The sequence below is a fragment of the Gossypium hirsutum genome, chromosome A11 (genome assembly GCF_007990345.1).
Source record: "Gossypium hirsutum isolate 1008001.06 chromosome A11, Gossypium_hirsutum_v2.1, whole genome shotgun sequence".
NCBI lineage: Eukaryota > Viridiplantae > Streptophyta > Magnoliopsida > Malvales > Malvaceae > Gossypium > Gossypium hirsutum.
Window position 1 is genome coordinate 8,579,243 of NC_053434.1, and position 16,578 is coordinate 8,595,820.

Here is a 16,578-nt window from a genome sequence, read left to right on the forward strand (position 1 = left end):
ACAACAAAGTAAATTGAGAAGGAAAAACTAAAACGCAAACTGAATCATGGGACCCAAAAGGAGTTATTAATGGGGAGTTTGATTTCAGGCCTCAAGATAAAAGCCGAATCTTTCTTATGCTATCTAATATCCTTATTCTCTTTGCTTAAATCAATCATGCATCTGACCAGTAATTGTCCATCCACCCCGTTGGTCAGTAGGCACTCCCAAGGCCTCCCAGACCGTGTCAGAGGCATCGATGATGTTATTAACGCATGGAGGTTGGTAACTATGTCCACCATCACAGCCCATTGTGGAGTCACATTCATTGACTACTTTAGCTTTAACAGTTTGTCCGTTCCCATGTATGTTAATATACTTGAGACACCTTTTTTTTCCTTGTTGAACCATCCTGTTGAAAATGTCACCACAAGTTCTTTGTTGGAGTGGTACTTGTTATCACATTCAGGTGGTCCGCGGCCATCCTCACCATCATCAAACCGTACGTTGAGAGTCTGGGTTGCCTTCGTATGGTTTGAAACTTGTGGGGAACACTTGTAAATGTCATAAAGCTTGCCTTCTTTGCAGCAATTGGAGTCATGTTTTGTATTACGTTCCTTAGGAGGCTTTTTCCCTCTTATCTTACCATTTGGCTTGCAAGTCTTTGGATCTGCTTCAACTGTCTGACAGTCTGAAACAATCAAAGAGAAAACAGATGAGAAGAACGAATGCAGAACAAGCCTTGTTCTTCATTTGAACTGAACTCTATTGTTACTTATTATATGGTTGGTGAGGGAAACATGAAAATGGTGTTGGGTTTATATACAAATGAGCATTGCATGCTTCTTAAGACAACTACCATTGTTACTTATTGATGCCATGATATGCGAATGTGATGTATATCATATAAGAAATTTTCAGACCTCGAAATCTCATGGATATGTTAAGCTATAAATAAAGGGACTAAAATTAAACAAGCTAAACACATTTTTTTTAATAAAGTTATCCAATTACAATTTTTAAATATTTATAGAGTTTGAGAATCTGAAAGTAAGTTTTGAGATAAATAAAGTAAATTGAGAGTTTAAATCAAAAGTTAAAATTTGAGTAGTGGTATCCATTAATCTTAAAAATCTAAGTATCTTCATTTAGAACTTTCTAAGACAATACATCAAGTTTAAAAATGTCAATCCCCAAATATCCCACGCACACAACCAAAAATTGAACTTGTAAGATAGTAAAAGAGAGAGCGAGTACAAACTACTCAATAAGTAACCGATATTCCATTTGGTTGGGTTAAGCAATAATAAAAGTATTTAGGTCAAAATGATTTATTAAAGGCGTGCATGAGAACATCTCCAGAAATTCATCAAAAGTCGAATTTCATGACATGAACATGTATAAGCCAAAATAAAAATTCTAAGTGTATACCCAATTAAGGGTGTTCAAATGGTCGGTTCAATTATTAACCGAATTGAATTACTATTAACTGAATTACCCGAAATGTAAAAATATCTAACCATTAATCGAACCAAATTTTTTTCAAACACATTAATTGAACCTAAATATTTCGTTAATTTAATCGGCTAACCGGATTAACCGAAATTTATATGTTTTTGTCTTTTGGTTAAAATAAGTATAAAACGTATAAACAAAAATACATTGCTAATGTTTATTTTTTTAATAGTTCAAATATATATTATATATAATATATATTATTTATTTCTATTAATATAAAAAATAATTGTTCAAAACATACATTGATAATATAAAAAATATCTTATATATAATATATTATTTATTTCGATTAATTCAGTTAATTACTCAATTTCAAGCCGAATTAACTAATGATCGAAATTTTAAAAAATCATTAACCGACCTCCGACAGAACTAAATTCGACCACCGACCGATTAACCGAATTAGATTGGTTTGGTCGATTAATTCGACTTTAACCGAACTATGAACACCCTTATAGTTTATTGAGTCTTAGCTCGATTACTATTAAATTAATATCTCATATTAATATTAATAAAATACTATCTAGATAAATATTAAATTAAATTTAATATTAAATTCATTAAAACAATATTATGTTTGGAAAAGTTAATTTGAAATCAAGTTACCCGGTAGAGTCCCACTAGGAGTCTAATTTTTTCACTCCTTTACCATCGAAGAACCACCGTCGCAGACCATCCGTTGGCTGCCAGATCGTCACCGTCGCAGTTGCCATGCCCAACTATGCCATTACTGACGTGACTCCCTTAGCTCCCCGAATTGTCACTGTTCTGCTCGAATGGGCTTCGTCGGTTCAACTGCTGCCGGTTCAATCTGGGCTAATGACGACTCGACCAGTTCGGTCCAACCACCAGTTGGATCGTCTACCCAGCTTCATACACAAGGCCACATTCAATCATTTTTTGGATTTTAGTCTCGGGTTCAATTTTCAATCCCAAGTCCAATTTTCAAGTTCAATTACTTATCAAACCAAATGTTTGACTTGAAAATTAATTTTTAAAAATATCATATCTACTTTAATTAATTTGATTAATTTAATTTTACTTGATTAAACTTGATTTTCTCAAAAATCACTGAGATTTTCCAAATTAATTTTTCTAGAAAATTCTTCAATCAAATTCTCTAATTGAACAATTCACAAGATCACCTAATTTAATTCCACTCGAATAAATTGACTCAATTAAATTATGTCCAAAGTCGTAGAATCTTTTTCTGATTCAAATGCAGTTCGATCGAGCTTTTGTTGAGCTAGTGGAAGGACCAATCGGATATATACCGTAGGCTTGAGCAATTACAATTATGTCTAGAAGCATCGTCCCGATATTTCGTAATTTATTTAATTATGGAGTCAGTCCACAAAAAGTATCATGATTAAAAACTCCTTATTGTATACACTTTATCCACCTACTTTGTCCAATGATCTCGCCATGTCTGTGTGTTATCCTTATATGATATCGTTGATTTCTTTGAGTTAAATCCGTTCACTCAATACAATCATATTTTATCTCATTGTCACCATTGTATCTTCTTAATGATTAATATGATCACTGTCAACTAATGACTGTGATAAATTGCTTATTCGAGAACAAGCAACCTGTAGCCACATTCCATATTTACCAATACACACAATGCCAATGAGAAGATATCGTTAACTCTTTAATTGAGTCATGAATTTCATTGCTGCTAGTAAAGCCATGTCATACACAAGTCATTTACCCAACGTACTGGCTATTGGCTCAGTCATCTTTAGAGCATAAGCTTCCAATTATATCAAAGCACATGAGTTACATACGCATGGTCAGTGATTAACTCGAGATTTAGGAAAGTCACACTATGAATATCACAAGTGAATTAATTCACAAACGGATTCAGAATTAATTATACTTGGGTCAAGTCTAGTGTATCATTCTTCCAATGAGTATATTTTTGTCTCTACTCGTGGAGTCAACTGCTCTGATAGCCAAGACTAGCCATCTCCCTAATTGGAATTGTAGACGACATAATAATCCTTCTATATATTTGAATTAAATATTCACATTGATTTTTTACGGGATTACAAAATAGTTTAGATTATCTACTGAAGTAAGTTATCTTTCTCGCAATGTAAACATTCTTATCGTGCGACTTATCATCAGCTTGAACTTAGACAATCAATGAGCTAATATTTATTTGTCACAATTTCGCTATGTATGCAAAACATAAAATGCAGAAACAAAAAAGATATAATAGTGAAATGCGAAATTAACTTTATTTAGTTATGCATCATTAAAATACATAGAAAATAGTTACATGTTTACTACAATATTGACACATTTCCCAACAATCTCCCACTTTTTTCCAGTGAAGTAAAAATTGTCATGTTTCGCATTTTCATATCCTCAATGTGTTTGTTAAAACTCTTAGTTAGAAGAGTCTTAGTAAATAGATCTGCAATGTTATCTTTAGAAGATACTTTCACCATATTTACTATCCCTTTGACTATTGTCTCTCGTATCAAGTGATACTTCCAGCCAATGTGTTTGGTCCTCTTGTGACTTCTCATTTCCTTAGTATTAGCTATTGCAGCACTGTTATCACAATACAGTGTTACACCATTTTCCATACCAAGAATGACTTCAAGATCAGTTAAGAACTTTTGAAATCAAATTGCTTCTTTTGTTGCCTCAAAAACAACCATATATTCAGCCTCTATAGTAAAGTTGACAGTGCAAGTTTGTTGAATAATTGTGAAGATCATATCTGGGTTGAGATAAGATTGTGGATTATATCTGACCCATCAGTGAATATCATATCACCTGCAGAAACATATTTGGAGAATAGGATCATGTCTATCTAATTCCTTGGCTCTAGAAAGTTGGATCAATTTGGAAAGTTAAAGTGTTTGCTGCCAATAGTCCTTTTTTTTACCTTGATTATTGTTATATTGTATTCAGCTAGTTTAGTTGTTGTTTAATGGAGATTGTGATAGATCTTCGTTATGTTAGAAGTCTCGAAAAACTCTATATAATTGATAAACTTGTATAGGTTGAGATACTAATTTTTTTAGAGCATTTAATCTGTTCAAGTGAGAAACATTATTTGTGTGACTACATTTGATTGTAAAACCTATCTTATGGTTTTACAAGCTAAGTTCTCAGGGGAGAATTTAGTGGCAAGAATTCTAATCTTCTAAGTACAAGAGTGAGAAAATTATCACAAAACTATCATTAATGGATCAAATATGGTCAACTCAGTAGTAAGAATGTATGAATTTCCTGTTAAATTAATTATAATAAACAAATTAGTAATAAAATAGTTGAGGATGACTCTTAAAGTTTGCTTATTATCATGATATCGTCAAATGATGGAGTTTCTATAATTGTAGAGACATAGGAGTTTATCATATATAGCTAGGATTGTTTGGTTGCTATATTCAATTTTCAACTATTAAAAGTTGATGATGAGAATCATATTATTTGAACCCATGATATATTTGGTTTTTATTTTAACTAAAGTCATATTCGGGTTTTTATTTTACTTTATTTAAATTTTTTACATATTTTTTTTCACTCACATCGTGAGTGTGCCATAATATAGTCTATATATAGGATGTGATAATATATTTAAATAAAAGATATAGATGATACCAATTAATACGTTTTCTTATGGGATATAATATAAAGTGAACTCTTTTTGTTCTAATCACAATAAAGTGGCAAAATAAAGACCCAGAATTAGGCAACCTTAGAATGATCTCTAAAATCTTGTAAAGAGAAAATCTATGATGAAAAAGATGTGCCTCCGTTTGATATTTTTACATGCTAAGAGAACATTATAATGTTCTTTTGCTTGTTTAAGTTTCTGCGATAATTGATTTCTCCAATTTAATTTGTTAGAGTATATGATCTTTAATATCTCAATGTAGTAGTGAAAGGAACACCAATCAGTGACAACCAATTCTCTTTGCTCAAAAGGAATGATTGGATAGTAAATTGCATGGCAGTCACCCTATCGATCTTGTGGTAACCCTTCTAATTAACCCTTGCATTGAGGTTAGCACCAGGGCCACGATTTTTGTACTCAGCATAGTAAAGAGTTTCTTCATAATTGACTTTGTCAAGTCCTTCAAAAAGCATCCACCTTTCAAGCTTAATGAAGTTACCTAATGTAGATTCCATGATAATAGTTGTAGAAAATTTCTTCCACGGCCTACCCAAGTATGTTGCTATTTTGAACCTGTCATTGAAGAGCTTTTGCTCAGGGACGATCTTGCAGTTTTGGATTATAGTACCAGTGTTCTCATCAATGAAGTCCTTGTCTTATGCTGTCACTGTGTTGAATTGATTATCCATTGGCCTCCTTACAATGATCAATGAGTTCTGGATAACAGTAGGAGAGTCATCGAAGATGAAGTCAATGGTTCAAGAGATGACACAATTGCAAAAGAACTGACGATTTGCTTGATTGTACAAGGTGTCTTGGTAGGCATCTATCCTGCAATTGAAGAAGGCTGACTTATCTGATTGAATGCGAAGAGCCACTGCCTGGTGCTTTTTAGGACCAGCGGTGTTCTAGAATCCCATGGATTTGGCAATGAACCCGTTCCCAATAGCAGCTGCACCATTGAAATTATGAAATTATTTTATTGTAAAATACCATCATGGGTAATAATTATGATGGATTAAGTAGCTTGAGTTGTCTTCTACAAGATTATGAAACTATATAGGTTATTTTATAATTATATGTTACCTATGTTATATTAGTTGATATAGGGGATCTTTTCTATTAATCAAATCATTATCCTGATTGACTAGAAAAAAATAGAATGGTTAAAGTTCTTAGAAACTTACAAAAAGTGGCAGTTTGCCAAGTGGTAATTCCGCCACCATTTTTGACACCCTTGCAACCAGCGACAATAGTTTTTCTTGGACCATCACCATACATCATGATGTTGGTGTATTGTTTGTCTACGGTGGTATACTCATCATAGATTCCAGCCTTGATATAAATCACATGTCGAATGTTGAAGTTCTTTGGAGCAGGGGCTAAGGCTGCACCAATGGTTTTGTATTGGCCATTGCCATCCTTAGCCACAACAACATTTGGCTTTAAGTTGCTATTATCAATCCTAGCCAAAAGGTGGCGGTCTTTAGCTGAGAACCATGAGGGATATACATTCTTCTCAACGGAATGAAGTCTACGAGAGTTAGTATTATTTAATTGGATGCCAAATTTGGAAAGAATATCCGACAACTTTGTCACTATTGTCAAGGCATTACCTGTGAGTTCATGAGCATCGATAATACCCTTTTGCATGGTTTCTTTCATGTTGTTATCGTATTCGAAACCATCCAAGCATGATTGTTGGTATGATATAACAGCATTCAACCAGGTTCTAAGATCATTTTTGTGATCATTAATGTTGCGCAATTCACTATCACCAACGTCAGAGTACGATGCTTGAAGTGAATCAATGGCATAGTCCATCATATCCTTACAATCATTTAAGGCCATCTTTGTAAGGTTGTTATTCTTAACTTGAACTATTAGGGAATCAGAATAGTTGAAAAACTTCTTGACTGCTTCCTCAGCTGCCAATATAGCTTTTGAAATGAACTCTTTAGGATCAGTGCTATTAACAGAGCTGAGAGTCTTATGGCAAGATTCTCGATAATGAGTAAATGAGAAAAAGTTAGACACTGCCTTCATTTGTGGAGATAATGTTTCATTATCATTGTGGTTTCGATGAACTGTAGACACAACACCAATGGCGACTCCCACCACAAGAATGATTGAAACCTCGACAATCATCTCTTTTCTCAACATCTTTGTTTTTTTAGTGAAGATATTATATCTTTGTTGCCGTTTAGTGATGACAAAAAACCATATAGTAGAAAAAGTATATGATTCCTACCAACCAAAATAAATAAGGAGAAACCTTTATTGAGAAATAAAGCTTCCCTTCCTTTTGTTTTTGCTTTTGTTGTTTGACGAAATTCATTATACACGATGAGTTGATTTTATAGCAAGTGGGAGCCTTTAAAATTAGGACTTTTTGCATGTAAAACGAAAATGATGCCTTAACAAATTACTGTGAACAGGTTAGAATGTATTAGTTTTAGACAATGTATTTAACTGATCAACGGTTGTCATCTTTAAATTTAGAAAAATAAAGTACGAAAGCTTTTTGTTGGAGTCTTAGCTATATGTTTAAGTTGTTTTGGATGGTTTTATTTATTAAGATCTTAAGGCCTAAAATGTAAAAAATAAAAATAAAAATTCAAGAATTCAAACTTAATGAAAAGATGTACAAAAATTATGAATTTTTATCCTCTTGGTCGTGTAAGAAATATTTAGGCTTAATATGCATTTGCCCTCCTAGGAAAACTATTTATTAGCTACTTAAAGTTGTATAATCATAAAAATGAAAAAATCTCAAATTATAATAACACAAAAGTTGTAATTTTTTTTAAAAACCATAAAATTATTTAACTATACTCTATAAACATCATACAATTATTGAAAAATAAAATAAATATATATATTTTTAAAAATTTAAATATTAATATATATTTTTTAAAAATAACAAAAATAATTTGAAATTATAATCACGATACAATTAGTGGCGGAGACACTAAGAGACCTAGAGGGGCCATAGCCTTCACTAAAATGGTAGATTTTTAATTTAAGTCCTTTATAATTTATAAAATTTTAAATTAGTAATAGTAAAAATACACTTTGGCCCCCCAAAATGATAAAAATTTGATTTAACATTTTAAAAATTATAAAGATATAGACTATTAAAATGATAAAATTGTATTTTTACTGTCGTAAAAATATACAATTTAATTTTAGACCCCTAAAAAGAATTTTCTAACTCTGCCACTAGATACAATGGTAAATTGCTTGTTTTGAAAAAATTACATAATCATTGAAATTTTTAAAAAGTTGTGCAAATTTTTTACAATTTAAAAAATAAAATAAAATCTTTGAAATTTAATATTATAATAATACAAAAATATATTTTTTTTAAATTTCACAATTTTATATTTTTTTAAAAAATAATAAAAAATCTGAAAATTAGAAAAGTGGAATTATTTAAATCTTGTTTGTTTAGTTTTTGTTACAGGAGAGAGGAATGGGTTTTTTTATTTTATTTTATTTTATTTCTTATTTTATAGCTTCAATAATCATGACAAACAATTTATTATTTCATTTTTTAACAATTTTTTTAAATTTTTTTAAATTTATTCTATTTAGTTAATTAAAATTTATTTCTGTTTATTTAAGGTATTTGTTAAATTTGGTGTCACAAGTTGAATGAAATTGTCAATAAAAGTATAAAGTTCGTTTTTTTATTTAGGAAAATTAAGAAATAAAAAGTGTAAATGCGATTTAACATTAAATTATAAATAGATTTATTAATTATGTTAAAAATTATAATTAATTAATTCATACTAGAAATTCTATCTGAAGCATAACGTGAAAATCACATGTTTAGAACACAATTATGTTTAAAAATAATAATACACAATAAATAACGAAACATTTGATTTGAAACTAATTAATAATAACACATTAAATTTGTAATGTATTAAAATAAAAAAAAATCTAAATTAATTTATAACACCAATTGAATCAACAACACTATTAATATAAATATAGTTGTCGAAGATAATAAAATGAATGAAATATATTAAAATTAAGCTTTGTTGGAGTGGTAAATTAAGGTTTTATTAATGTAATTGGCATGGGTTCAAATTTCATCATATGTTTATTTTTATTTTTTTTAAATCAAAAGATTAAATTACCCCCAAACAATATAACTTATTTTAATTACGAAAAGATATTTTCGTAATTTTCCTAATCGAGTTGGTGCTCGGTTGACTCTTGACTCCAACTCAGTCAAGAGTTTAAATAATAATATAGATTTATACAACTTGTGATGGTAGCAAAATCTGCATATTAAAATTAAAATGTATAAAAATATTATCAACATAAAACTTCGGTTGAACTTTAAATTTAAGATTTTACTAATATGATTTCCTTGGGTTCAAATTTTACCATATGCATAATTCTATTGCTTTTTTAAAAAAAATCAAAAGACTAAAGTATCCATAAATAATATAATTTATTTTAAATGTGAAAAGATATGAAAGTAATTTCCCTAATTAAATTAGTATATTTTTGTATATATTTTTATGTATATATTTCATTTAATTTTGTATATATTTTTATGTCTTGTTATTATTACTTTTCAACTTTCAATTTTATTACTTATTATATATTTATTTAAAAACACACTTATATTTTAAATATGTAATTTTTACACAAATATGCGTGACAAAATTTTATAGATTAAATAAAAATGTTGACTGCCTGTGATGTCTGTCATACCAGATTTTACGAATAATCGAATAAACATGTAATTTATATGTAATAATGATTGCATAAATATATTTAAATAATTTAAAAGTAGGAATGGTCCGATTCCAAAAGTTGCACCATAATCTAATAAACCTAAGAAGGCTTTATTCCAATATTAAAGTAGATGAGATATTTATTTAATATGGTAAGATTGATCAACTAGGCATCGGACCAGGTAATGTCTAGTTCTCCTTGTTCGCTTTCAGGCACTCCCAAAGCGGTCCAAACAGCTTTTGAGGCATCAACAATATTATTGCGGCACGGGGGCTGATAAGCATGCTCATCATCACACCCTACTTGAGAGTCACATTCATCCACTACCAAAGCCCTCACACTCTTTCCATTGCCATTGATATTAATAAATTTATTGCAACGGCTGCTCTGGCTAAACCACCCTGTTGAGAGTGCCACCACGGGTTCATTATCTGAGTGATATTGGTTGTCACATTTTGATGCGCCACCACCATCTCCACCTTCCTGGAAGCTGTTAATAGTTAGGGTTGCCGGTGTATTGTCAGACACCGGCGGTGAACACGTGTATGTTGTGTAAACTTCGCCTTCTACACAACAATCAGCGTTATTGTCTTGGTTACATTGCCCTGGTGGTGGCGTTGTGCCTGGTATGGTGCCGCTAGGATCGCATGTCTGAGCTTCAATACCTAGACTGAAGAAAAGAAAATGAAAACAAAGAAAGATGATAAACTCAAAAACACTAAATAAAATTTGCTTCTTCATTTTTTTTCTCCTACTGCTATTTTTCTTTTTATGAAAATTTGCAACTGCATCGAGCTATAAATAATGACCCAAAATCCAAAAAGAAAAAAAAGAAAGAAAGTAGGAAGATGACTAGGGAAAGATTATGGGTCAATTTCATCTAATAACGGGTCTGAGGGGGCATTTGATTTAACTAAAAAGTCACAAGCAGGACTTTTACTACCACATATTAATTTGAAGTCAAAAAGTCTTCAGATTGTTTGAGGGGCTGAAGGGCTGGGGAAGTTTCCTGATAAAGAAAAAGCTTGGACGATATTCATATATGTCATATACGTGAAGGGTTAATATGTTGTTTAAAAGTTTTTTTTTAGTTATTTTGTTGGTATGTTGTTTTGCATTTTGTTATTTTAGTTTGTATTTTTGTAATAATACAGTTTGTTTATATTGATGTGGATTAATAGATAATCCAGTGGTGATAAATGACAGCTTCACAGTATGCCACGTGACAAAGGTAAATTAAAAAATTAATAATCTGTAAAATATATAAATTAATTAAAATATATAAAAATTTTCATACCAACAATGAAATTGGACAAATGCATTATATATAAATTAATTTATATATTTTTTAATTTTTATTTTTTATATATTTTTTAATTTTTAATTTTTTATATATTTTTAATTTTAAAATAATTATATAAATAACCTTATATTTTATAAAATAAAAAACATATAAACTTACTAAAAATGCATTTGAAATAAATCTAGACATATGGGTGTTCAAATTTAAATGTATCTGGACAACCAATTGTCCAGGTTCATTCTTGTGCAAAAATTATACATTTTTTATTAGTTTATATATTTCAAGTTTTTTTAAAAATTTATGTCTGTCGTGTAACATACCGAGAGGTTGCCACGTGTCACCACTAAATTGACTAGTAGTGCCACATCAGCATAAATTAATGGTCTTAGTGCAGTGTTACCAACTTAGGTGACAGAATACAAGTTTAGGTACCAACTAGGTCAAGAAAAAAGTTTAGGTACGAACTAGATAATTTTGTACAAGTTCAGGGGGACAAGCTACATATTAACCCTTTTTTAATAAACATGAATAGAAAAAAAAAACAAAGTAAATAATTAAGATTTAGGACATAATTGTATTGCTTAAAATATAGAAAAACAAAATATGTACAACTTTTACTTAAATAGTAATATGTATAAACATTATATTAAAACACACAAGATATCTTTGTTTTAATATATAATATTATAATCTAAAGAGATTAATCAATATCAAACCAATAGATATTCATTTTGTCCTAATCACTTTCGGGTACTCCTAGAGCTTTCCAAACTACTTTTAACATGTTGACAATGTTATTCGGACAAGGAGGTTGATAATCATGATCAAAATTGCACCTTATCGTAGAATTATATTCATCCACAACCTTAGCCTTCATAGTGTTTCCATTGCCATGATGTTGATATACTTCAAGCACCTTTTTTTTTTGTGGTTAAACCATTCGGTTGACAGTGCCACCACAAGGTCATTATCTGAGTGGTACTAATTTTCACATTCTAATGGTGTACCACTATCACCTCCTGGTTCAAAGTTATTAAGCATCAACGTTGGTTTTGTGTAACTTGACACAGGTGGTGAACATTCATAAGTGGTGTACCCCTTGCCATTTTTACAACAATCAAAGTTATTTTCTGTGTTACATTGCCCTAGTGGAGAGGTTTTTTCCTCTTACCTTACCACTAGGGTTGCATGTTTGAGCTTCAACACTTAAAACATAAAAAAGAATGTGAAGGAGAATAAAACACTTGAACAAACTTGTTTCATATTCCTTTTCAAAAATCTTTTTTAAGTCACTTATGTTTTGATGTTTTAGATGAGAAATTAAAAAACGAGTGAAAAGTAATATATAAATATTACCCTTAAGTAATTCAAAATATCAGTCTTATTAGGACAAATTTGAGGCCATATGGTTTTTCAACAATAAGTTTTGTTTTCTAGAAATATTATTGTAGAGATTAATAAGGTATATGGAATATAATATCTAAGTGAACTCTTTTTGTTCTAATCATAGTAAAGTGGCAAAATAAAAATCTAGAGTCAAGAAACCTTAGAAAGATCTCTAATTAGAAGCTTACAAAGAGAAAATCTGTGATGAAATATTGCCTCAATTTGCTATTTATACATGCTAAAAGAACGTTATAACATTATTTTGTTTGTTTAAATTTCTTCTATATTTTATAATCGATCTCTCTTATTTAATTTGAACTATATGATCTTTAATATCTTAACGCAGTAGTGGAAGGAATGTCAATCAATAGCAACCAATTCTCTTTGTTTAAAAGGAATGATTGGATAGTGAATTTCATGGTAGTCGCCCTATCGATCTTGTAGTAACCCTTCTAATTAACCCTCACATTGAGGTTAGCACCGAGGCTACAATTGTTGCACTTAGCATAGTAGAGGGTTTTTTCATAATTGATGTGACATCCCTTACCCGTACCCGAGACTGGGATCAAGTACGAGGCGTTACCAGACATGTACTCCAACATTTTCGGGAAATACAGGTTATTAAATTTCATTCCAGTTTGAACCCAATCAAACAACATCTTAGTGTCCTTATTATGGGTCTACGGGGCCCAAAACATAAATTGAGAAAGGTTCGAGACTAAACCGAGGACATGAGAAAGTTCTTGAAAAATTTTCTAAGTTAAGCCTCACACGCCAGTGTAGAGGCAATGCTCAAGTCCGTGTTCTTTGGGACACGCCCGTGTGCTTTGGGACACGCTCGTGTCCCCTACCCGTGTGGAATCAATTAAATTTATTTTCTATTTCAAACCTACAGGGGTTTTCACACGGCCAAGCACACGCCCGTGTCCCTTGCCCGTGTCCTTCACACGGCCTAGACACGCCCATGCGGTCACCCATGTCTAAAAACTCGAGCATTTTGTTTATGACGTCAGAATGCATTTAGGGGCACATGGCTAAGACATACGCCCGTGTGCTAGGCCGTGCCCCCCACGCGGTTGAGACACACAGCCGTGTCTCTACCCGTGTGTTTACTACCATACATTCTGACTTAATATTTTTAGATGCAGGGGACACACGACCATTTCACACGTCCATGGGTGCAGTCCGTGTGTCACACACGGCCAAGACACACGCTCGTGTGTCCACCCGTGTGGACCTTATTAGGCTATTTTCCAAGCCTTAGTCACCCTCTAAAAACCATATCCACTTATAGTTTTCAATAACACTTAACATGGTCTAATTATACTCTTAAATGACCTTAAAATACCTCATTGCATGTAAACCTCATCTCATCAGTTTTTATACATGCTAGGTTGTCCCCTTTATCTTAAGGATTTCCATGACTTGTGACTCAATTAAGATTGGCTCTTTATCTTAACCCATTGCCAAAATTATGACCTAACCACCGCATGTGATTTGATCATGCTACAGTAATACACTATATTTAATCATCACAAGAACATTGGAACATAACATGCACAATTTGGTAGGTCATAACCTACACCAACATGAGCTAATTTCCATGTCCATATACAAGTGAATATGTATTGTAGTGGGCCAAATTTGCCCGGGCCCACTAGAAACCTAAATATACAATAAATAAATAAATAAACCTCAGTCCATTAAATAACCCTATCAGACCCAAACCCAATTTTAAAACTTGGCCCAAATTTACAAGGCCCGATAGGCCCAGAACACTAAACCAAGACTGAAGCCCTAGCAGCACGTGTTTGGACCTCAGCATCCTCGGTCTCCGTACCACCTCTGTACCCCCATGCCACTCCAGCCTAGACCCATACCCCGTGCGCATGCCAACAGACCAGTACCTGCAAAACAAAAAGCAACAGCAGTAGAGACAAACAAAAAGAACAGCACAAACACAACAGCAAGAAAATTTGTATTTTTGATTTTCTTTTCTTTTCTCGGCTATAAAGCTGAGGATAGTCAAATGTAAAGGAGGACCACGATATCTGTACACACGCACAGAGAATAGAGAAATAGCAATTTTAAATCAGCAAAGGTGATTTCAAGCCTTTTTTTTTATCCTCTCTTATGATTTCTTTTTTAGTTTATTTTTTTTATTTTTATTTTTATTTTTCTTTTCATTTGGTTCGGATTTTTTTTTGTATGTGAGTCAATCCCAATGAAAGCCCGAATACTTCAAAAATACTGAGGTGAAGGCGAGGGAACAAATAGTGTTGAATCTTTGCTCTATGAACCTATCTTCGTTTTTTTTTTTTTTTTAAAATAATGTGAAGTTTGAAGTTTTTTTTTTTTAAATAATAAAAAGGGAGGGAAGAAAATACTTACCAAATTTCTCTAGGCATGGTCGAATGCCTTCAACGAGGAAGATGAGTTCTATCTGCATGCTGTTGATCACCAAAATAATGGTGGTTCGGCTGCTAGCAAAAGAAACCCTAGAAATTTGCTTCCAAGGCTGTGATTTTCGGCTTAAAAATGGGGCTGCGTTTGAGATGGAAAATGGGGAAAGAAAGGTTTTAAATAACCTTTTAACAAAGTAGTGATGCTTGCATAAATAACGGCCCGCGTGTCAGCTCATTTGGCAGGCCCTATCTGCACATTATCACTCAAAAGTGGGGAATTTGCTTGGTGGGTCCTTTCCCTTGCGCACAACATCCAATTTGCGCCCAATTTGCCTACCCTATGTTTTAAAATTTGGCCTTCTAATTTGTGTGTTGTTTTATTTTGATCCGCGGTTCGTTGCAGCATTGTGTGGGCGCGAGAGATTTACAATTCCAGTCCCCGCATATTTGTGCGCATAACACATTGACTCTATTTTGCAATTATTTATTTGTAAATTGGTTCTCCTGTTTTAACTTTATTTCAATTAAATCTTATCCTCATTATTTTATTTATGCACATAAAATTTCTTTTACATGCTAGAGTATTGATTGTGATATTTTGTTGCTTTGGGTAAATTAAATTTCGTTAAAAAAAACATTATAATGATCCTTTTTATTTATTCTATTATTTTAATAATTGGTATGTATAATTTGTAATAAAATTATTTTAGTTTTTGTATACCTTTAAATTTTATCTTATTTTATAATTTCTTTTGAATCTATTAACTTATTTTAATGTATATATTCTTTTTGTTATTTACTTTATGTGTTGTTTAAATTATTATTAAGCGCATACATGGTTCTTTGACCTATACACATTATTAAAGCCATGCTTTTATACATATAGTTTTTTTTAACAGAAAAACATATATCTTATATAATTGTGTTTTTTAAAATTTATTATATATAATTTATAATAAAATTAAGTTAATCTTGTTTTAATTAAACAATATTTTGACATACAATTATTTCTAACATTTCTTCACATGTATATAATCCATATTAAATTATTTTTACTATGGTACATGTTATTATTTTCATATAACTTTATGCAAATATTTTTCTTTGTATGTATCCTCTTTCAAAGTTATTTATATGTATAATATATTTCTTTTAAGAACCCTATTTTAAATCTTATAATTTATCTATTGTATACACCATCATATTATCCTTATGCATTATATTTTTTATATATTTTTTTTTTATTTATATAACTTATATATTAACTTCGTTTCTTTCATACCTTATTAATTTCATTTTTTAAAATAATTATATCCAATTTTACTTGTATATACATGTCTCGTAAATTTATTTTGTATATTATTTTCATTCTTTCATATTTAATACATTACTTAAGTTATCATGTGAATTATCATTTTTTAAATGAGTTGGTGTTTTAAATGTTTCATATATAATTTGATTTGAACTTTGTATTTTATAATAACTATTTCAATAAACATGTATTCTAAGTTTTTATGCAAATTTGTCAACTTATATACGTATTATATGATTACTAATTCATCATTATGTTGAAAATGTCTTATGTTGGT

The 16,578-nt window shown here is 31.0% G+C and overlaps 2 protein-coding genes and 1 long non-coding RNA gene across 3 annotated transcripts; all 3 read right to left on the reverse strand.

Moving 5' to 3' along the window:
* Nucleotides 1–150: 150 nt before the first annotated feature.
* Nucleotides 151–7,300, reverse strand: LOC121209961 (putative pectinesterase/pectinesterase inhibitor 28). Its single transcript, XM_041082009.1, has 3 exons — nt 6,325–7,300; nt 388–670; nt 151–268 (listed from the first exon to the last, which is right to left on the reverse strand). The coding sequence occupies exons 1-3, from the start codon at nt 7,298–7,300 to the stop codon at nt 151–153; spliced, it is 1,377 nt and encodes a 458-aa protein (XP_040937943.1).
* A 2,603-nt stretch (nt 7,301–9,903) lies between these two features.
* LOC121209714 (putative ripening-related protein 1) lies at nt 9,904–10,768 on the reverse strand. The gene has a single exon (XM_041080931.1). The coding sequence runs from the start codon at nt 10,634–10,636 to the stop codon at nt 10,061–10,063; it is 576 nt and encodes a 191-aa protein (XP_040936865.1). The 5' UTR covers nt 10,637–10,768; the 3' UTR covers nt 9,904–10,060.
* A 3,372-nt stretch (nt 10,769–14,140) lies between these two features.
* LOC107924107 (uncharacterized) lies at nt 14,141–15,211 on the reverse strand. The gene is made up of 2 exons (XR_001691707.2): nt 14,976–15,211; nt 14,141–14,491 (listed from the first exon to the last, which is right to left on the reverse strand). It is a non-coding gene; the product is annotated as an uncharacterized lncRNA (long non-coding RNA).
* Nucleotides 15,212–16,578: the final 1,367 nt, after the last annotated feature.

Bases quoted from the DNA above. Each gene is read 5' to 3' on its own strand.
- LOC121209961 (XM_041082009.1), bottom strand. From the start codon at position 7,300: ATGTTGAGAAAAGAGATGATTGTCGAGGTTTCAATCATTCTTGTGGTG. The intron at 671-6,324 runs GTAAGTTTCTAA...TGATTGTTTCAG, and splicing joins TTGGCAAACTGCCACTTTTT to ACTGTCAGACAGTTGAAGCA. The intron at 269-387 runs GTTCAACAAGGA...TGGTGGACATAG, and splicing joins GTGACATTTTCAACAGGATG to TTACCAACCTCCATGCGTTA.
- LOC121209714 (XM_041080931.1), bottom strand. From the start codon at position 10,636: ATGAAGAAGCAAATTTTATTTAGTGTTTTTGAGTTTATCATCTTTCTT.